The 23,919-nt window shown below is 41.5% G+C and overlaps 1 protein-coding gene across 1 annotated transcript in view; it reads left to right on the plus strand.

Annotated features, from left to right (window-relative positions):
* BRIP1 (BRCA1 interacting helicase 1) overlaps positions 1 to 23,919 on the plus strand; it is a 228,452-nt gene that overhangs the window by 101,926 nt on the left and 102,607 nt on the right. The window contains 3 exon segments of the mRNA XM_066575099.1: positions 6,915 to 7,080; positions 9,388 to 9,528; positions 11,081 to 11,242. Of these exon segments, the coding sequence (XP_066431196.1) occupies positions 6,915 to 7,080; positions 9,388 to 9,528; positions 11,081 to 11,242 (469 nt within the window).

The following is a 23,919-nucleotide window of genomic DNA, read 5'->3' on the forward strand; positions in this document are numbered from 1 at the left end:
CCAAAACACACCAGTAAGTGAACATTATCTTGATTACATACCAATGGCATTGAGGTAATGGAGAGACCAGCCCAATCCCCTGACCTCTTTGCCATAGAGAACTTCTGGGGTGACATCAAAAATGTGATTTGAGGCAAAACCAAAAAATGTCAAAGAATTGTGAAATGTCCTGCAATCTTCCTGGACTGGAATACCTCTTGAGAGCTGTCAGATGTTGGTACACTCCATACAACACAGATGTCAAGCAGTTCTCAAAAACAACGGATGCCACAAAATATTAGAAAAGTGAAATGTTCAAACATTTTTTTCAGTTTATACATTCATTTTTGAGTTTTTATAGAAAAATGCTGGCACTGCTATTTTTTTTGAATTGCCAAAAATTATTTTTTCTTTACTTTGTGTAAAGGATTAACACAAACTAGATACCTTTTGTTATTGTTTTTATTTGGAATTGAATGTGTAGTATTTCCAATGCATTTGCATTTATGTAAATAAACATTGTTAGGCTGGGCTCACACGGGGCGGAAATCTTACGGAATGTCCATAACAGGACCGCACGGAAATTCTGCGAGATTTCGCAGCTGAAGTCCTGTGGGTTTTGGCGCGAGTTTTGAAAGCGGCTTATTCCACTGCGCCCTTCTCTCCCCATAGAGTGGAGAGAGCCTGCAGCAGAAACGTCGATAAAATTGACATGCCACGGCTTTGAATTCTGCGCGGCATGTCAGTTTTAGCGCGGCTTGGCCACAACGGACTGTCTGCAGCGTGTGGAGTAGATTTTTACAAATCTCGTCCACTTTGCTGCTTAGTCTCGGGCTTAAGATTGCAGATGGAATTTCCATGTGGAAAGTCCACACGGCAATTCCCCCCTGTGTAAACCCAGCCTTATAATGGTTTTGCGTTTGTTTAAACTCACTGTTGTTTTTTAGAGCATTACTGTATATTTGTTTTCCTTCCATTAAGACCGCCTGCACACAGGTGGGTCGGACCCTGCATGTAGGATTCCTGCAGCGAAGTGCGACTCAGTGCCTGGCCGGTGACCCCAGCGTACCTCTCTGCCAGTCTTCTCCTCTGCTGCAGATGTGCCGGCGACCACACACATGCGCAGTACAGAGAACACTGCGCCGTCACTATGGCGATGATGTGGCTCCTGCAACCATTCTGCAATAATGATTGCAGAATGGCTGCGGGACGAACGGCTTCCATTGACTTCAATGGAAGCAAGCCATCTGTAGCCCGCACTAAAACACAGCTTGCTGCGATTTCTCCCCCGTGAGCGGAAAATCGCAAACCATGTCCATTTGTGGACAGGAATCGTGTATTCTCATAGGATGCTATGGGCTGTATTTGCTGCAATATCTGGGGGCAGATTCCTGCTCCGGATTTCGCAATGCAAATCTGCCCGTGTGCAGGCGGCCTTACATGAAGTGCAGGGTACAATCTATTGTGGAGCAATCTGTAGTCTTATTGGGCTGCAGGGAAGCTGCAGTCTCTGTGATTTCCATTTCTACTTATAGATCCAGTTTAAACTTTGTTCACATTACATCTCAGTTAAGGGGGGGGGGGGGCTTTTATTCATAGATTAGTCTGTAGTGTCATAGTTGAACGGATCCTGTTAAAATAAAGCCGTAGAGACCCATCTGATGAAATTACTGAGAAGGATCTGGCAAACATAGTGGTAAGAATCATACCAGATCCAACGCTGGCTGAATATCCAATCCACATGATTTCCACTACAGTCTTCCCTCTTTAGAAATGTTCTCCTATCTCTAAAATCTATCAAACAATCCACAGGAACAGTTTAGCATGGGTATTGGGTGACTGAATCAAATAGCTTTTACCAGGTTTTACTGCTCATAGAAACATTGGTAAAAAAGAGTCATTATAAAAATTTTAAAAAATCAAACACCTGGAAGGAGTTGTCAAAATCAAAAGAAACTTTCTGTGTGATTGTAACGTTCATATAAGTAAGTGATTACAATTTCGGAGCAGAAGGAGGATTTATTGTGGAAAACTGAACACTTGTAGGGAGGCTCTAGTACCCTGTTGTACTGCCTCTAGCTAGGATGAAAGATGTGATACGGGGGGCATGGAGGCTCTAGTACCCTGTTATAACGCCTCTAGCTTCGATGTAAGATGTGATACAGGCGGGCATGGAGGCTCTAGTACCCTGTTGTACCACCTCTAGCTTGGATTTAAGATGTGATATAAGCAGGCATGGAGGCTTTAGTACCCTGTTATACCGCCTCTAGCTTGGATGTAAGATGTGATACGGGCAGGCATGGAGGCTCTAGTACCCTGTTATACCGCGTCTAGCTTGGATGTATGATGTGATACAGGGGGGCATGGAGGCTCTAGTACCCTGTTGTACTGCCTCTAGCATGGATGCAAGATGTGATACGGGCAGGCATGGAGGCTCTAGTACCCTGTTATACCGCCTCTAGCTTGGATGCAAGATGTGATACGGGCAGGCATGGAGGCTCTAGTACCCTGTTATACCGCCTCTAGCTTGGATGTAAGATGTGATATGGGTGGGCATGGAGGCTCTAGTACCCTGTTGTACTGCCTCTAGCTTGGATGTAAGATATGCGGGCAGGTTCTGTATTGTTTTCTGCAACATATCGGTCCACATTTGTTGTAACTGAGCCTCTAGATTTTGCAAACTCGTAGGCTGTCAAAGTTGGTGTCCCAGGTGGTCCCATACATGTTATACTGGCGATGAATTTGGCGCCCGGCAGGCCACAAATGTGTGATAATGTTGTGAGGTCATTCCTATGACATCCTTGCTGTGTGCAGCCCAGCATTATCCTGATGGAAAATGCCTCTTGGAAGCCGCCATGAGAGGAACACATGTGGCTGCAGGATGTCCTGAACATATTACTGAGCGATCATTGTCCCTCGTACCACTACTAGGGGTGACCGACTGTCATATATGATGGCCCCCCAGACCATCACACCAGCAGGGGGTAGTGTGTCACTCCACAGCAAAACCAGGATTGAGGCTCTCACCCCTAGGTCTCCAGACACAAACGTCTCTCACGCATCCACTGGTTCTAACACCTCCTAACAGTCTGGTCAGAAGAGCCCAGGTGTTGGACAATTCATCGATACGACCATCCAGCTTCTCACATTCTAATAATGCGCCCTCTCCAAAACTAACTAGATGAAATCTATTAAGTTGCATCCTAGAGGTATGTCTAGTGGTCCACAAGCTATAGTTGTGGGTTGTGGAGCAGCAGACGCGTGTGTTGTGAGGTTCTGCAGCATTGGAAGTTTTTTTAATTAATTTTGTGTAGCAGCCATAGTATTTTTTTTAGAAGGTTCTCCCAGTCAACACATAAGTCTATTTTGGGGCAATGTTTTTTGCCTCTGTTGGGGCAGTATACCATTGGGGGGAGTTTTCTGATGTTTGGGAGTATTTCTGTAGTTCTAACTGTCTCTACTAAATAGTCTGCACTCCAGCCCTCAGTAAATACAGCTCTGATTATGGGACTGTGGCCTAAAAAGATGATGAAGCCGCTACAGTAGTGCCAGGACAGAGGAGGACCCTACAAGAAGCCAAGAATGTTTGTACACAATTTACATAGTGCAGCCATAGCAATTCAACTTGAATGGGCAGCAGTGCTACACAAGTGATGTAGTCGTACCATGCTGCTACATCGGTAGTCTACCCATCTGGCTATCATACAGCTATTTAGCTTCGCTGGGCGTCTGTGTGTCGGCACGTGACAGTCGCGCTCTTACATGCACGCAGTCTTTCTCAGCATGCATAGAACTTGTCTCCTTACCAGCACTTTAGCTCTGCCCACAGGTCCTGCAACTTACCAGCACTAACTTCCCTCTCACTATGGGTAAGTGCACACGGGCAGAAATTCCACGGCGGGATTTCCCGCAGAATGTCTGCCTGTGCACGCTGCCATAGGATTGCATTAGATAATGCAATCCTATGCAGACAGCTGCAATTCGACCGAGTGAAAACTCGCGCAGTAAACAAAAAGTGGCATGTGCTATTTCTGTGCGAGCCTCGCCGAAGCCCGCACAGAAATGTCACCTCTGACGCACCAGCTCTGCTCTGCGCATGTGCCGGCTGGGTGGCAGCCAGCACATAGCAAAACGGTGGAGACGCCGGAGGAGGTGAGCCGCGGGAGTCACTGCAGGCGCACGGCTTGCATCCTGCTGCGAGAATTCTCGCAGCTGGATCTGACCCGGCCGTCTACATGAGGTCTAAGACTGCCAGACAAAGCCTGCTGAAGCAGACAGACAGGACATTCCTGCACTCTGAACTGCACATGAGCAATACTGCACAATGCTGACATGCCAGTCCTTCCATCATGCACTGCTCACCAGATGTTGTAGGCTATGGACAGAGGAGGAAGAAGCAAATGTGGACATGATGTCTCAGAAAGTGGAGATTAGGGTTATGACTTTTTAACTTTTTTCAAAATATTAATTGTTCTGATGTTGCATTTCATGAACTTTTGCCTAGATTTTAGTTTTCTGGTGTTATTTTCTTTTCATTTTTGCCAAATAAGGCAAATAACAAATAATAGGAGTTTATAAGTTGTAAAACATAATAAAGAAGCCTATCCACTAGGAAAGGGTTAATGCAAGCTTGAATACAAGAATTTCTGTCAGCAAGGTTACTAGGTCATGGGCAAAGCTTAAATAATGAGTCACAGAGGATGGATAGGTGCTGGATAGTGAGGCTCTAAATTTGGTTTATTATTTAAAATTGGTTTAAATATTGTTAGCATCATCAATATACAAGTGTCATGTCTAATGGTTTGTATTTTATTTTAAGATTTAATGCTTCAGGCTAAAACAACATCGCATTAGGTGAAGAGTTTTGTTTTACAATTGAACACAATGAAAATCGTTTTTGAGAGTTATTTGCTAAAAGTCATCGTTTGCCACCACAGGCTTTCAAATTTGAAAAAAGTCATAATCCTAATGGAGATGTATTAAAAAAAAATCAAGCACCTAGAAGGAGGAGGTGTGCTGCAAGACTCTGCATGCAGTTACATCTCTGGTAGAAATGCAGATTACATTGTGGCGTGATTAGATGAATGGTCTTGCCACCTGAGGCCCTAAAAGTGGTTCCACACGTGGCCCATAAAAAGGCTCTCAGAGGCTACTTGTGTGTAGTGGACCTCTTTTTCCACTTGTTTAGAGTTTGTTGACTACTAGATATGCCTCAATGATGCAATCAGAGAATTTGCCCAGGTAACAGAGGGGGCGCATTATTGAAATGCAAGAAGTTGGATGGTTGTATCGACAAATTACCTGCAACCTGGGCCATTCTGAGCGGACTGTTAAGAGGTATTGGGACCAGTTTATGTGTGAGGGCACGCACACAACAGAGTTCCAGATGCCCTCAACAAAACGCCAGTAGAGAGGATCGTCCAACAAGCAGCTCCAACTGTTTTGTTGCCCACCATCCAGAGACAGGTGGCACCATTGTTACAGGCCGTTGTATCTCTTTGAATCATTTCTAGGCGCTTGGTAACGGTGTCTCGGCGCCCATTACATGTATTACCTTTGACACCCACCTACCATCGCCTCCGTTTGCAGGGGTGTTGTGAATGACGAGACTAGACTGCTTTGAAGTGGAACTGGGTTGTCTTCAGAGACGAATCCAGGTTTAGTTTGGGCACTGTCGATGGACGTTTTCATATCTGGAGACCTCTGGGTGAGCGCCTCAATCCTGTCTTTGCGGTGAAGTGGCACATTGTCCACACTCCTGGTGTGATGGTCTGGGGGGAGCATTGCATATGATAGTCGGTCACCACTAGTAGTACTACGAGGGACAATGACATCTCAGCGATATGTTCAGGACATCCTGCAGCCACATGTTCCTCTTATGACGGCTTCCAAGAGGCATTTTCCAGCAGGATAATGCTCGGCCGACCACAGCAAGGGGTCACAGGAATAGCTCACAACATTGGCATATGCTCGTGGCTGCCCGGTCACCAGGTTTATCGCCTATAGATAATGTATGGCACATCTGGGACACCAACATCAACAGTCTAAGAGTTTGCACCATTTACAGCCTCAGTTACCACAAATGTGAACCGATATGCCACGGGATACCATACAGAAACTCCATGCCTCCCGGTACCATATTTTGCATCCAAAGTGGCCCAACAGGGAACTACAGCCTTCCTTCAGGTGTTCAGTTTTCCACAATAAATTATCATTTTGCTCTGATATTGTAATCACTTACTTACACAAGTATATCAATGTTACAATCGCACACATAAAATTTAATTTGATTCCAACAACTTGTTCTAGATGCTTGATTTTTTTAGTTTTTTTGCAATGAGTGTACTTTTCAGGCAGATGGTCACGTGAGCTAAATAGAAAATGAAGAAAGTGGATGGACCAGGCACATTGAACCTATTACGTGTGTGTGTGTGTGTGTGTGTGTGTGAGTGTGAGTGTGAGTGTGATTTTAAAATGTTAGTTTGTGCCTGGAATACCCCTTTAAAGGCCAGTTTCAGATGAGTGTATTACAACTACATTTCTGCATCCATAATACGGGATGTCTGTCCCAACCTGTCCGTGGGATTTACTGACCCAACCTGGGAGCATCATAAGTCCCTATGCTTGTCTTAAACCGGCTTTAACAGGTAATAAGTCATCCTTGACCATGAACAACAATGGGCATTAAAATAAAGAGTTTACTAAGACAAATGTAACTGCAGATATTTTGATAAAGATACACGGATGAAATTTAGAAAAGTACCAATATAAAGTACATGAAAAAAGCTACCATCCATCACACAGTGCAAGATAGGCTATGTGTATTCTATCCGAATTGTTCCAAACATAGAAAAATAGCAGGTTGGTTCTGTACACCAATTTGATTATGTGATTGCAGCATTTTCCCAGTTTACCTTAGACATACATTTGTTTAGGTTTGCAGAAGATTACAGGATTGTCTTGCAGCAGTCCTACACCTGGACAAACAAAGTAGATGTAGCAGATGAAAATGGATTCTTTGCAAGACCAAAAAACCGGAGAAGCATCCGTCAGAAAGCCCTGGTCTACACTCTGAACTTCTGGTGCTTGAACCCAGCAGTGGTAAATTAGACTCCAGTTATGATCCCATTCTGCTTTTCATATTTGTGCATGTTTTGTTGTTTGTACAGATGCAACTTGGGACAATGCAACTAAGCAAAATGGGCCAGAATTATGAAGTATACTGTATATCATGAGACTAATTAGCTCATGTGTTTGGACAGTTAATTTGAGCACTAAATATTTGTATATCTGTATTGCAGCGGCTAGATGACATTAAAACTGTCTAACATACCTATGGCGTTTTGCATTGTGCGTTCTTGAGAATCCGTAATATATATTATTACAATAGTAAAATCAATGAAATTTTAATAAATATCATTCATATCATCAGACTGCAGAAACATATTCATATATGAACTGACATGCAGTACATGTTAATTCTTTCTGAGGATTTTTAACATTCATGCCAATATCTAAATGTAAAACGTGGCTGTCGCAGACTTTGTCATACCCTAAATCTTCCCTATTGTGTGTTTTAAAATAGTATTTTAAAACTTTTTCTGCAGTTCACAGTAGGCAAACTGGATTGTGGCACTTAGGTTGGCGGTGTCCCTGTACAGCTTGACGCTGTCCAACCAGAGCTGACACTACCAGACTGTAGGGACACACCCCTTTGACAAAGAGAATGGTCACCGTTTTTGTGACTGCTTTCACATCTGCTCTCGGAGTTTTGCTTTCCTGCTCCATTCACTGAAGTATTCACTGAAGTAGATATGTCAGCAGAGCTGACCGATGCTCTTCCATGTTCATGTCAATTTTGTACATATATCTCCAAATGTGTTAAAATAACAAAGCGGAGGTACTTACCTGTCCTGCAGTTCTACAGCTCCACTGTCCTCCCGGTGTTTGTTTAGGAACGGATGCCACCTGACTGCTACAGCCAATCGGAGGCCTGAGCAGTCCCATGCCATTCTCCTGGTATCACCGCTCAGATTCTGGGAGCCATGATGCCTGGACAACGACACCTGACCACTTTGGTCTTTGATTGACTACAGCGCTAAAGTGGTAGCAGTTTTTGAACAAAAGCGAAGAGGACCACAGGGCTGTAGCTCTGGATTAGTGGGATAAGGCCTGTTTCACGCGGGCTACAAAATCGCACAATTTTGTAGCGATGTAACATCGCTACAAGATGCAAGTATGTGAAGCCCATGGTTTCCAATGAGTTGTTTCAGGCTACAAAACTTATGTGGATAACCCCTTGAAACCATTGGCTTCACATATATGTGTTCTGTAGCAATGTCGCATCGCTACAAAGTTGTGCAATTTTATAGGCTGTGTGAATTGGGCCTAAAGGAGAGGTGATTACCACTGCTTTGCTGTTTTAACATTTCTGCAGCTATACTTAAAAAACAAAATTGCTCAACAACTGGAAACCCCTTCAGGCTGTGTTCAGACTTAGGCCTCATGTCCACGGGGAAAATCAGGCCCGCTACGGATTCTCCATGGAGAATCTGCAGCGGGTCCCTCCTGCCCCGCGGACATGAGGGCTGAAAATAAGAATAAATAAGAATAAACTTACCTCCCGCCCGCTCCGGTTCTTCCCTTCGCCGCGGCGTCATCTTCTCTGCGTCGCGGCCGGATCTTCTTTCTTCGGCCCGGCGGATGCGCAGGGCACGTCGGTTACGTACCCCGCGCATGCGCCGGCCCGAAGAAAAAAGATCCGGCCGCAACGGAGAGAAGATGGCGCCGCGGCGAAGGGAAGAACCGGAGCGGGTGAGTAAATTCCAATTTTTGTCTCCGGCGGATCCGGACGGCTTCCATAGGCTTCAATAGAAGCCCGCGGGAGACCCGCACGAAAATGGAGCATGGTCCAGATTTTTTTAAAATCACTTTTTTTGACCATCCGCGGGTATTTATCTACCCGCGAGTGGTCACTGCATCCCTATGGGATGCGGATCCGCGGGCAGGAGAAGAGTTAAAATCCGCTGCGGATTTTAATTCTTCTTTTGCCCGTGGACATGAGCCCTTAGTGTTTTTTGGGGTGTCTTGAAACGCAGCAAAAAAAAAATTACAATTCTCATGCATTCTTTAGAAACTGTGTGTACTTTTTAACAGTGCATGTGCTGTTTTTATTTATTTATTTATTTATTTTTTTATGTGGTTCATAAATGCAGCAAAAGCCTCCAAGTGTGAACACAGTCTTAATCTGGATTCTTCTATCAGAGGAAGTTCTGTTTTTTCTTTGAAACAATGAAACTTGATTATTTTATGTAATCCATGAAGCCTTTAGTACTATGTTGGATTTATTTGTATGACTATATCTCTCTGTAGTGTTTAGTGTTACTAGATTTTAACTCCTTTTTTCAGGCATTTTCTGACCTAAGTGGCAATGCCCGCTGCATTGTCCTAACTTCAGGCACCTTGTCTCCAATGGGTTCATTCTCCTCTGAACTAGGTGTGAAGTTTTCTATCCAGCTGGAGGCCAATCATGTTATCCAAAAATCCCAGGTGAGCTTTTCTATTTATACTATGCTTTTATCTGTATGCTGCGGTAGAAACAGATATCGCTGCAGATTCTTACGTTGTGGAAATGTGGCGTGTGGGTTGCTAACGCAAGACTATTTTCACCGAGAAACAAGTCACTGAGTTTAAAGCAACCGTCTGATGTGACAGTAAATAGCTTTGTTCAGCCCTGATGTCCTTTCTTCAGGGCTCACACCCACTTGTGTTTTTTTTACACTGCAATATTGCAGCGTTTTTCTAACGCGATTGTCACTGAGACTTTCTAATGTTAAAAACGCATCGCACAAAAATCGCAAAGCACAAACTTGCAATGCATTTTTAAGATTAGTAAGTCACATTGACCATCGTGTTAAAAAAAAAACAAAAAAAAAACGCAGCGATATCACAGCGTTAAAAAAAAACAACCACAAATGGGTATGAGCCCTCACTTGGATTGTGCCGGCGGCTGTTAGCTGCTACTGCAAGCCCATATATTTGAGGCTATAAAACATTTTTTAAAATCATGCTATAGAGGATGCCCGTCACGGTAAGACAAGCCCAGCGGTGAGGACCTCCCTTACGTTTCATTAATGATTAGGCTGAATGTTCATAAAGGTCATTAACCTACACCAACAGCAAAATCAAATATTAACTCCTCTTCTACCCAAGACCACCAAGGAATCCAGTATGCTCCATCCAAAAGCTGCATGCATTAACCCCCTCATTACCAGAATGGGAGAAATCTTACTTTTCCCCCTTATTTTCTGTTGTCCTAAAGTTGTTTACAATCAGGAAAATTTACTAAGACCTGTGTTTCATATGCCAGTCTTGCATCAAAGTTTGCTGGATTAAAAGTTACACACCTCTTCATAAATTTGGCACATCTGTAATTGACAGAAACTGAAATCTATGTCTGCTATGAGATTTGCGCTATAATTTGCACTTATTCCTGGTAGACATTATAATTTGTTGCACCAAAAGTGGCATCGCCTCTCCAACCTAACTCCGCCAACTTGTCAAAAGGGATGAGAGAGTTAAAAAGTCGCAAATTTTAATACAAATATGGAGCGCACCCAAATTTGTGACTTTTCTACTACAGAAAGGCATCATAACGCATTTAATTCAGTCCCCCCAGTGTGTTATAGTCTGACATATATTTTTTTCTAAAGTTTGATCAGAAATACATAGTGATGCCATTGGTGGGTGTTCATTGTTTATTCTGTTTTTGAATTATTAAATCTCTGTGTAATCTTTAGTCTGAACAAGACTGAAATGGCACCCATGACTAGCAAGCTTCACGCAAACCTTGTTATTCTGTGTTTTGTTATTTCTGCATCTGCCTGCTTTCAGCTCTTAGACAGATATGTGGTATACAATGCAACAGATTTTCTCCTGCATATCAATTCTAATTGAACCTAAAATTAAAAAAAAAAATACTTTGGATTTTTCCCCCTCGTAAAATAACATATTTTGTTTGCTGCCTTCCAATGAAACAGTACTTTAACAATATGATGTATTCGGGAAAGGTGCTGTGAGCTATGGTGTGCTTGTATTACAGGTGTGGGTAGGAACCATTGGTGCTGGTCCAAAGGGCCGTAAACTTTGTGCAACATTTCAGCATGCAGAGACCTTCGATTTTCAGGATGAGATTGGTGCCCTTTTACTATCAGTATGCCAGACTGTCAGCCATGGAGTCCTATGCTTCCTGCCTTCCTATAAGGTAAAAGATACTACTATTTCTATAGATAATGCATTGCCTGCTTTTTTCGACAATTTTATTAAATAAAATTATCTACAGGTTTTTGTCTGTTTTTCTATCCACCTTCTGGAATTTTTTTTTTTCATTTTATTTTTTTATACAGTAGTTTCACTTAGGTTCTGATGTTGTGGGCATAGAAGTGCTATGTTGGTGTCTGCCATTGTCCTATGATACAAGAAAGACCTTTGTACTCCAATATGCAAAGGTTTTATTAGACAGGCAATCCAAAATGTTTTTTTCCACTCCTATATACGGACTTGTATTAAACAATGGCCGCCGGTAATCAGATGCCATTAAAAAGGAAAAGCTGTATGGTGCTAAAGGAAAGGGCATCGGTCATCTGTCTTGTACTTTACATCTGCAATTGCATATTGGAGCGTAGAGATCGTTCCTATGTATATTGGAATGGGGACCCAAATCTAGCACCCCGGCCTATCTCAGGGGGCAGTCACCTATTTTACAGGATTGTCGTGTGATAGACGCAGAATACCTGATGCACTTTGGTCAATTCTTAAGGCCTTTTTACAGGGCAGATAATTGTCTGGAGGAATGCACATACGAACGCTCATTCCAAGTATTGTCCCCTGTCAACAGGCCAGCGATCAGCTGGTGCAAAAGGACCTTTCCTTTAAATGGAAAGAACACCGAAGTTCGAGAAGTGTTGTTTAACCCTTTCACTGCCGAGGCTTTTGGGACATTGTACACCACTAGTAGTCAGGGTAATTTTCACATTTTTGACATGTAAAAATAATACCTAAACTGTAACATGAAATAAATTCTACTAAACCACCATACACATATATCTGATGAAAGTAGTTGTAGGTTGTCAAAATGCAACTTGGCACTAAGCACAAAGAAGCGTCTTCATGCAATTTTGCAACAAAATGTAAGCATTCATAACAACTGCTGATTTAATATTAAAAAAAAATAAACAGAGCTAAAAGACCAAAAATCTGATTTTAAGCTGAAAATTCTTAAAAAAAGAAGAAAAAAAAAGCAAATGAAAAGTAAGTGTATCCCTTATCCCTATATATTTGATGAAAGCAGACAACCTGCTGATGGCAATTGCCTTAATGGGAAATATTTACAAACAAAATTGCATCAGCACATATATATGCACCTAAAATGCAAATACAAGCAGATGTTCCCACCAAAAGACAATGTAAAAATAATAGATCACAGTGTGCAAAGTACATATCAACTACCGTAATGTACTTCAGAAAGAGCTTTGCGTAATCTCCACAGAGCTCGTGCTGATTTCAGCCAATCAGGGACATGCCCCTATAGTTTTTTTTTAGTTATCAAGCAAAGTCAAATACAAAATTTTGTGAGGACGATCACGTATACTCTCTATCTTATATGTGTAGATATGGTTTATTCTGTGGTCACGTGTTGCTATTGTCTATATATATATATATATATATATATATATATATATATATATATATATATATCTCAAGGCTTGATCAACTACAAGCTGTCATTTGGCTCATGTGACTTTGTTATATTTCACAGTAGATACTTACTGTTTGCTTTGGAGAGTTTGTTCTGTTGCACCATTTTTTAGTCCTCTTGTATCTGTTATTTATCAGTGTCTTGTATGGTTTGTAGATATTAGAGCTTGCATACTTGGCACCCATTATTCTGCAGCGAGCAGAGACTATTACATCTACTATTTCATAGTATACCTAATACATTTATCATTATAGATATTAATGGGTGAACATTGTTAAAGCATTATGTACTCTCATGCAATTCCCTGGAGTGGCCACCAGATGACATCACAGACCATAGAATCGCTATCTCTATTTCTTGTCTTGTTCTTGTTTTCTAATTTTTGCTCTTGGTGCAGTATGACCAGATGAATATAATTGAAGGGCTCAGAAAGAATGATCCAAGTGGTCTCTTACTGAAAATTGATAATTTTAATTTGAAAGTTTTACAACTCCCCAAGCCTAAAGTATACAATGAAGTAACAGACCTAATGAATCGGTCCACTAATCACACGCGAGTCATGGTACTGGGTATAAACCTGTTTAATAATGCAACTGCACTCTCTCTGGCTTTGCGGTCATGTGACTAGACCTTTATCTTGCTGCAAATGCAGTGGACTCTGACCGTTCTTCTAGCAACCGTGTTTTCTTGGCACAGTTCTGGAATGGACTGTTACAACATTAATCTACAAAATGGCAGGTTCTGCAAAAAAGTGGATTTTGATCGTTTTTTCCCCTGACTCCTTCAATTACAGCTGATGTTAAAATGCAGACTATTCTCAGCTTCCATGTTTTGTAGTTTCTTCTCTATAGTTAAAGTCATTGTCTAAGTTATGAACAAATGAGGTAAATACAGGACAAGGCATAAAACAGCAACTTTTCTGTTTACTCCTGCATGGCTGTATACTGCATGTACTTTCTGCATTTACCTCATTCTTTCATAGAACTCTGACAATTCCTTCAAGTAATATGTACGTCATGCAGCGTCAGAGTATGTATAAAGAGATATCGCGGGGCGATCTCTCTTCATACAGCGTGGGCGTCAGCTGTTTATTACAGCTGATACCCGCGGGCAATAGCTGCAATCGGGCGATCGTGGCTTTTAACCCTTTAAATGCTGTAGTCAATTCGATGAGATCGCAGCAGACGTGTGGGTGTCATGGCAGCCGGGGACCTTCTGAAAAACCCCAGGGCTGTAATGGCAGAATGGGCTGGCTTGATAAATTGCCTGTCAGATTGCAGTATGATGTAATGCTATGGCATTTAATTGTGTCTTTCTTATTGATATTGTAACATCTTTCCAACCCCTCGTTTTGGTTTTGAACATGTGTTGAAGCTGAATGGAGCAATAGTGGCCTTGCACAACCAGTGCTCAATTCAGTCTCCTCCTCACTGCAGTAACCCTGAATGGGGGACAAAAGACCCCTGCTCTTGAGACCCACCAATCAGCATGTTATTCCCTATCCTAATGTCATATGCAATGGCCCTTCAGACCATCACACCAACAGTAGGGCAGTGTGCTGCTCCACAGCAAAGGCAGGATTGAAGTGCTCATCCCTAGGTCTCCAGACCTGAACATGGCTGTTGTCAGTGCCCAAACTAATCCTGGATTTGTCACTAAAGACAACCCAGTTCCACTCCATATCAATCTAGTTTTGTTGTGCATGACACCACTGCAAACGGAGGAGTACACATAATGGGCACCATGAGGCCAAATGTACTTGAGCCAAGCGCCTGGAAATGGTTTCGGCAGACAAAGGAGCCTGTAACGATGATACCACCTGTCTCTGGATGGCGGACAACGAAACCGTTAGAGCTGCTTGTCCTTGTTGGATGATCAGACAATCCTCTTTATTGGTGGTCTGTCAAGGGTGGCCTGAGCCCCCAGTCACCTTGTGATCCTGCCTTCATGCATGCACTGGTCCCATTACCTCTGGTCAGAACGGTACAGGGGGCATGTAATTTGCCGATGCGACCATCCTATTTCTCACATTCCAATAATGTGCCCCCTCTCAAACTCTGTTTGGGCAAAGTCTCTTCGATAATGCATTTTTAACCCTTTCCAATCCACTGTCTGACGTCTTCCTAAAGCTTGTACCGCTCTAATGTCAGAAGACGTCCGGCAGGGTATTTTTACCATCCATTGCCAGCCAGTCAGCTGTCAGAGCCTCTCTGGCGCACACACACTGGCTTAAGCCAGCAGATGGCACCATTGTATAACAGCAAACAGAGAAAGCCATTTAGGAAACCCTGCATCCAAAATTGGATTGGAAAGGGTTAAGCAAATATGGGTTATCTTGTCTTATGGAAGAGGACATTTTGCAATCAGATGCAGATTGGGGAAGGGAAATTGGGTGAATGAGACTGAGTGGGACATAGTACGGTTATGGATGAACGAACCTGTAAAGCCTGTAACTTAAATATATAGGAACATGGATAAAAGAGATTGTTCCTAGAAAACCTTCACTGTGCTTATTTTTCAGGGGAAAAATGTTGCAAGGTTCACAATGCTGTACAGCTGGCACTTTTCCAGAATTTTAAGCACTTCTTGACCTTTGCATATTATATATTGTAGAAGTCATGGAGTTGGCCCTTGAACTAAGCTTGCATCATATACAGCGGATACCAGCTGTGTTATATAGTTGACACTCGCCTACAATAACTGGGTTAGGAGATGACTCCAGTCATGACCATTTGACCCTTTAGATGATACACTCATTAAGAACCGTATCTGTAGACCGGAGTAAGAAGCCATTCCAACTCTGAAATGCCTTGCCTGCTCTTTGGTGATATGGCTTTGCATGAAGCCTACTGATGTGCTTCTGCAAGAGATGTCCTTCTATCTGTGATAAGCCTTTGGATAAGACTTCTCATCTTTTGGACTGAAGCTTCTTTCAGGTATTGTAACAAGTGCCTTTGGATTAGGGGAGTAGCTATAGGCCAGTATCCCTCTCTGAGTGAAGTAAGTGCTCTGATTTAGCCACTTTTATCATATTCATTTGCTAAATAAAATCTGATATATGATTGAACAGTGGAAATTTTATATTTAATTGTGGGTCAACCCTTTTACATGTGGATCGGCTGCAATACCATAAACCACCTGTGGACAGATCTGATGCTGTTTTTGGAAAAAAGCAGAAATGCTTTTCTAATTCTGCACAACCCATTTGTTACTATACAAATGAATGAGCGGAGTAGATGTACTGCCCTCCTTTAGTAAGTTGACTACTTCATTATAGTAAACTCTAAGCGTAAGTACAGTTGTCTTCATGTGAACAATGGCTCTCAGCAAAAATAATCCGAATGCAACTCAATGTATGAAAAGAATACATTTTAATACAGTGATAGAAATGTGTAATTTACACATTAACTATTATTTAGATATAAAATATCTCAACTTTGATGTACAGCTGTTAAGTGTAGAAGTACATCAACTATTTAATGTGAAAAGAAGACAATTTCCAAATAAATATTTCCTAACTTCATGTGTGCGCTTAGTGACAAAGTAGTTAGGATTACTCTACTGCCCCTGCATGTGTAAGTGACTGGTTTTCTCCCTTCTTAACTATATAAGCTAATATATGATCATCCCTGTTACTGATTGAGCACCTTTTTCTTTGATTCTTTCACCTTGTTTTACTCCTCAACTATGTAATAGCATCGAGCAGTAAATCTATATCTGATATTGTCTTTAAATTGTGCATTTGAAGCATTCCTGAGGCACACACTAGCATAGTGCATATACCATAGATATGTTTTTTTTTAACTCCCTTACTTCCCCACTTCTGGCCCATTTCGATGATGTAGTAAATCTCTCTGTAGTTAGATTTCTAGTGTCCATAGATCTCTTTGTAATAATGGAACAGTTTAGTATAATGCAGAGAAGAAACAGGCTTATCTATAATAATTGTTTTGCTCCATCTAGATAACATATGTTGAATATTCATATAGTACTGTTGAAAATTGAGGCTGTTACCTTAAAATATCACCTTATATCCTCCCCCCTCCCATTTTCTAAGAAAACACCTTCTATTTCTGTTCATGACTGTAATCATGAGTTTTCAGATATTAATTTTTGCGGCCCGACATCTAAAATCTAATCCTCTGCGAGCTGTATTTTTCAATGTAACCCTGTAAAGACTAAGCGCAGACTTTAATAACATTTTAGAGACCTCTGGTATGATAAAGATATTCATCAAGCTTTTGCACCTGTTATTATTCTAGCGAACTCGGAGCAAGTATTCCATTTTATTAACAAATAATATTTCAAATTTATTTTGGCGCACTACCAGCTTTTTCTGCCATATCCTTTTTGCAAATAGCAATGGTACAGAATTATGCTATTTTTTAGTGACGCACAAAAATGACATGCCATGATATTATATCTAGGTGCTGCCTATAAAAACTTTCCAGGTATAGGATGGAAATGAATTGTCCAATTCTTACACTATATACTTACGAGGCTCGTATTTAGCGTTATTACATTTGTGGAAAAAGCTAAATACATGTATGATGTTTCTAGTATTGGCAGCACAAAGTGATTTTACTGAAGAAGGGGACCTCCATTTTAAACTCTTTGGCGTCCCCATGACGTTGTAGCAGAGTGCTGAAGGGAGGCCCTTAAGTCTTTCATATAATGGAGTCAATTAGCTACTGCTTAAGACCCCATTTACACTGACAGATGATTGCTCAAAAGTCGCTCAAACGATAGTTTGAGTGACAGTTTTGAGCGATCATCTTTGCATAGTCTATAGTAGCTACTAAAGAGCTATGCAGGTGGAGCCGGACACCGCCGGTATCGGTCAACGAACAATGCAGCTGTTCTGCATAAGCAAACAGCTGTACTGTTTTCCGCGATTACAGCTCGCGTCCTGCTGTGAACTACCAGCGGGAGACATGCTGTAAAAATCTTATCAGCGCTGCCGACTGTGATAACAGCTTGCACACCGATAAGAGTTCATCGCTCAAATCAAGAAAACTAGAATTGAACGATGAACAACTTGTGCATGAAAACTGCACGATGTCCGTGTATTTAGACCCTACGATTCTCACTCAAAAGACGGCTTTGAGCTATTTTTGAGCGAGAATCGTTGGGTCTAAATGGGCCTTAATGCAGGGCTTAGCAGAGTAAACTTAAAATGGTCACTGACCTTTCAAACAAATTGTGCTTTTTGGATAGGCCAATGTGATATCTAGCAAAATTGCAAATCTCTTTTCCTAAAATGATGTTTTTGTGCTGAAAAATCACTTTAAAGTACAAGCCACTAAAGTCCCGCTTCCTTCTAATTTGCTGCCCTCTGCCTGTTGTTAAATAATGCCCTTCTCTAGTAATAGAGATAACTACATGAAAACTGGAAGTAAAGGAGGGTAATGGCTCATGCTGTCCATTGAAGAACATGGATAAGATGGGGGAGTAGAACAGAGAAAATCAGAGACACACAGATGTGCTGTTAGAGCTATTGATTACTTATTGTTACCTATTCGCATCTCTACTACTTAGGCTTTCTTTAGTATCCTCCTTCATGATGTCATGTCTCTGGGTGTGTTAAAGACAGTTATCAGAATGACAGCACAGGATGAGGCAAACGTCTGGACACACCTATTTAAGTGGTATAATAACAAAATTGACTTCTAGCGTGTGAAAGTTTGAATTGCGAGGGAGGCTGCATTTTTGTCTGGAAGATACTTCACATGAAGTACGGCGGAGTTCAAAATGGCTGCCAAAAATGTCTCCACCACCAAAAAAACATGCAGCCTCCCTCCAAATTAATACTTTCACACGTTGGAAGTCAATTTTCTCATTATTACACTAGTTAAACATATGTGTCCACACTTTTGCCTCACGCTGTATATACAACACAGCAAAATAGCGAGATGATTTCCACCATTTCTGAGAGAGCTAAGGTGCAGTCTGCAGAGGAGAAATTGGTGCTAAATGCATGATGCAAGTCCTATTATGACCAGAAATGATGTTGTTCCTCATGAACATACATAGGAGCCTATTTTGAAAAGTCAGGTACACTTTACTATTATACCGTACAGTTAGCACCTTAAAAATAGATCCCTACAGCAAAGGTGACATTTTTTGAGTTTTTTTCCCTGCATTTCCTCAAAATATTGAATAAACATTGTCCAATGCATTGAACATGTGAATAGCCTCATAGGCTATAATGGGTCCCTGTGCTGTCCTTGAAATACATGGACAGCACACGGTAGGGAAGTACGCCCGTGCAAATGGGCCCTTACTAATAGCTGCAGCCACATCTATGTGTTTCTGGGACGATGGTAAAACTTTTTGTCTGAAATGTATTTGCAGTACTAATTATAAGCAGAGTCCCTCTTGTGTCACTTCCATAGACCATCACATTAAGGTAACTTTCGCACCGACTGGAATTTGATCTCAATATACGCCATATAAATATATCAGGGAACAATAAAGCGATCTCTCCCATCATCTATTCACACCCCAGACTGTGAATGTAACAAGGGGACATCCTCTATGTCTAACGTAAAGATGGTTTCTACACCAACATAGAAGGGGTTCTTTACTGTAAGAGCAGTGAGACTATGGAACTCTTTGCCTGAGGACGTGGTGATGGCGAATTCGATAGAAGAGTTCAATATGGCCTGGACACCTTTCTTGAGCGATACAATATTACGCATTGTAATCATTAATAGTCTCAGAAGGGTTATTGATCCAGGGATTATTCTGACTGCCAGATTGAAGTCCGGAAGGCATTTTTTTCCTCCCTAAGTGGGAAAATTTGCTTCTAACTCACTTTTTTTTGCCTTCCTCTGGATCAACATTGGGGGGAGTAATAGGCTGAACTGGATGAACATATGTATTTTTTCAGCTTAACATACTATGTTACCAAAACATGTCATGGAAGTCTGCACTAAAACCTGCATGTCTATTCCACAGAGATGAGAATTTTGTTGCAGAAATTTCCCAGTGTTGCTGCCAAATTCCTCTCTGTCTGAAAGATCCCTAATACTTATTAGATTTGTTGGGCTGGAACATGCCTCTATATGACCTGCAGGGATTGCAAGATGCACATAGCTTCCTCCTTCCTTTGGGTCTATGCATGATGCTGCTCTGACCTCTACATTAGAGTTATTGTTCTCTAATGACTTAGTAATTCACTGAAAAAGAATATTAAGAACTAACTTTTATTAGTACCTTCATAATAATGAACAGACTATAAATACAAAAAAGAGATAAAGGTTGTTCTCCAATGACTTAGGACTCATTCACAAACCATACTGTAACTTTACTTACTATCATTTTTTTATTATTAGGATTGGATCCCAAAGGAAACTGTTCCTGTTCCCTTCTGTTTTTGAATTAAAAAGCCTTCAAATGTGGTTATGTAATCAAGACTGTATGAAAAAAGTATCAATGCTTCTTTTGGTTCTTCAGATAGACTAATTTTTTTTAAAGCATAAACAGTACAGTATATGTTTTTTTTTTTAAGCAAACTGTCAGTTTCCATGCCCTTCTTGTCTTATGTAAAATAATATCCACCCCTGTGGATGTGCAAATGAACATTTTGAGCGTATTGTGATCTTTTTTGTTAATATTTCCAATTTTGAAATCCTATTAAACTACCGTGTTACTGGTTAGCGAACAAGCAATATAACCTAAAAAAAAATTGAAATCTATAATACTGACCTGTTAGACAATTCCTTTTAGTCCTAACTTGGCTGCATTCCTAAGATTTTTCTAAAAATACTTTAAATAAATAAATGTGCAGCCTTTACATTTTCTGCCACTTCAGTCCTGAAAGTACCTGCAGTGGCCACGTGTAATTCCTTGTTCACATTACTGCCTTAGCTAATTACTGGCTTAGCAGTCATGGATGCCTGAATTGTACATGACCACTGAGAGCAGTGATTTAAGGAGTGGTTCACTTTTTTTAATCCCTAATTATTGGAAAGGTTCCTTGACAATGATCTGATAACAGAGTCCCTATGTTGGCACCCCCATGATCTACTGGTATCTGGGGAAAAATCTACCAGTAAGGGTGGCTTCACACGAGCGTGTGCGTGTACCATACCGTACAAAAGTGCGCACCCACATACGTGCACAAACACGCATGAATGCAGGTGTGCACATTGCTTTCAATGAAGCCACGGCTGCTGCCGGCGGCTCCATTGAAAGCAGTGGTCTGCCGGCACCCCTTAATTGTTTTTCAGGGAAGAGCTTTAAATATAAAAAACAATCATTTAGTGTAAAAAAAAAATAATTAAAAATATACTTGACTGTCCGCCACTGTCGTGTCCCCCACAGGGATGAAGAACACATTTGTTGAGGCGCTCAGCCAATCATAGGCAGCTCTCACTGAATGACTGACAGGCGAGAGCTGCCTGTGATTGGCTGAGCGCCTCAGCCAATCACAAATAGCTCTTTCAGCAGGCGGGGATTTTAACTCCCCGGCTGCTGAAAGAACTGCATTGCAGAGCCGGGGACAGCACGAACAGGACGCGGCTGATCCCCGGCAGATGAAGAAACGTGAGTATGTGGTTTTTTATTATTTTTAACACTACTTTACCTTGTTTTTCAGGAAAGGGCTTATATTTAAAGCCCTTCTCTGAAAAACAATTACGGGGTACTGGCAGCTGGATCCTCTACTGCAGCTGTCATGTGTGACCGTTGCGGTAGGGAATTCTTTATTCCCCACAGGGTTTTAGAATTCCTTTGCCACATCTGTCACATCTGTGGCAGGTGCAGCAGGGAATTTTTTAATCCTCATGGAGATGAAGAAAACATCTGCCTCATGCGGCAGATGTGTTCTTCATCCTCGCGGGGGACACGGCTGCGGCAGGCAGGTAAGTATATTTTAACTTTTTTTTTCTTTTTACACTAAAATGGTTGCTTTTCAGGGAAGAGCTTAAATTTAAAGCTCTTCCCTGAAAAACAATTAAGGGGTGCAGGCAGACCATTGCCTTCAAAGGAGCTGCTGGCAGCAGCCGTGACTCCATGGAAGGCAATGCGTGCACGTATGTCCTGTCTTTGCAGGTGCACGCCTGTAAAACACAGACATGTAAACATACCATAAGAAATGCATTGGATGTAATAGACGCGTGTTTTTGTACTTGCGTATGCACGCACAAAAACACGCTCGTGTAAAGCCACCCTAAGTGTACATTTTCCTTATAGTGCCAGCACAAGGGAAATTAAGCATTACATTCATATCAGTGGCTGGTCAGAAAAAGACGGGTCTTCCTGACAGAGAGGATGCCCTTCTATTAATTTAAGATTCCCTTATGAGGTCAATGAAACCAGGTTTTCTAAACTAGACAATCCATTTAAAGGAGGTGCAATGCAACCATAGTTACCTGTTTAGGGATCTGTCTTTAATCACCCAGTGCTCCACCTCTGTGCTAGTATACACAGATACTTCCCAAACCAATTCCATTAATGTCTCTTTTTGTCAGCCTTGTGTAAGTTAAAGAGGTTTTCCCACTAACAAAAAATACAAAATTAGAACTGGAACCACATCTTCTATGCACAGTATTACAAATTAGTGCATAAACTTGTAAGTATACTTCTCTTAATCCACCTTCAGTATCCCCATGGTTTTTCTTTACTTTTTGGTTTTTGTGTCTGAAATGAAGCTCTCACAATCCACCAGCGCCGCCTCTGTGCACTGCTGTGATCAATCATTTCACAGTACCTACTTCTCTGCACACACTATATTGTATATGTGGTTTTGGCCTTAGCAATGTGCAAAATTTGCTTGTGGAATTCCTGATGCAATGCTCTTGCAGATTTTGCCTATTCAAGGCAAAATCCACACATGTAAAAAATCAGCACCAAAATCCATGTTATTTCCGGAGATCTGCTGCAGATTTCATCCCTTCTATTGAAAGCATTAAATCAGCTGCAGATCTGCATCAAAAACGGCACCAATGCTGCAGCTTTTGATGCAGAAATGCCGCAGATTTTGGTGTGCATTTTGTGAATGTACTCTGAGAGGGCTAAATCCACATACGGATCCATTACAAAATATGTGACAGAAGTATGCAACATAGCTGTGGATTTATAGTGCGGCTTTAGCATATGGTCGCACGGTGGAATTTATGGTGTGAATTCCATCTCTAAAAACTGCCTCAAAGTCCACTGCTTTCAGTTGTGCTCTTTGCTGCAGATCTGTCCCAAAATCAGAGTCAAAAATGCACCAATGGTGCTGATTTTCATGCATAATTCGACATGCATTTGTTGCAGATTTAGGCTCAAAAAGCCCACAGCAAATACATGCTGCATGAAGGCACCCTAAAGGTATGGTCACACAGCGGGATTCACCAGATCTTTTTGTTGCGGATGCACACTCGGAAAACTAATGGTGCTAACAAGGAACCACAAAGGTACCATGGAAACAACTGTCCACAGATAACTAAGAAAACAGGAAATTAGTGGCAGCTCATTTATTTTGGGGGACAGGAAAATAAAATACATGCAGTGATTTCTGTGAAGGCATGATTCTCTGACTGGAATAAGAAGTTACTGCGCCTGCTCAGCCTACATTACTGTCTTCTATAGGCTCCATTGCAGAGAATAGAGTCTATAGAAATCAATGGAGACGACTGAGCATGTGCAGTAAATCGTGGCGGAAGCTGCTTTACTGCCCATGTTCAGTCTCTATTACTGTCTTCTATGGGCTCCATTGAAGCGAATAGACCCCGCAGAAGTCAGTAATGCAGCTGAGCATGCACAGTGGAGGCGATCAATGTATCAATGAAAAAGTATCATTTCTGAGCATGCATTTAGGAGCATGCTGCTCAGACAAAGGAACCAAAGGCGCAAATTCGACCTACTTGCAGTAGATTGGAAAATGTAGGGACTTCATACTTCCTGGTCTGGATACAGGGTCTCCATTGTATATCTCATGGATAGTGATGTGTTTGAAAAAGTGTGAATTCTAAAGTTGTTCAGTTTTTGCATGGGAGATTTAATAAATACATTTATGTTAATTGGGGGTGGGGAACCTTTAATCCCATCGTTGTAACTATAATCCTTCTACTTGAAGGGAGGAACACCCATGTGACAGCCCATGCTCTGCTGCCTTTATGGAGGAATAGAATTTAGTATTATAAGCAGGGGGGTTTGTATGCAAAAATAAAAAAAAAAAGGATTTCATCAGT

Source organism: Eleutherodactylus coqui, chromosome 1 (genome assembly GCF_035609145.1).
Source record: "Eleutherodactylus coqui strain aEleCoq1 chromosome 1, aEleCoq1.hap1, whole genome shotgun sequence".
NCBI classification, from domain to species: Eukaryota; Metazoa; Chordata; class Amphibia; order Anura; family Eleutherodactylidae; genus Eleutherodactylus; species Eleutherodactylus coqui.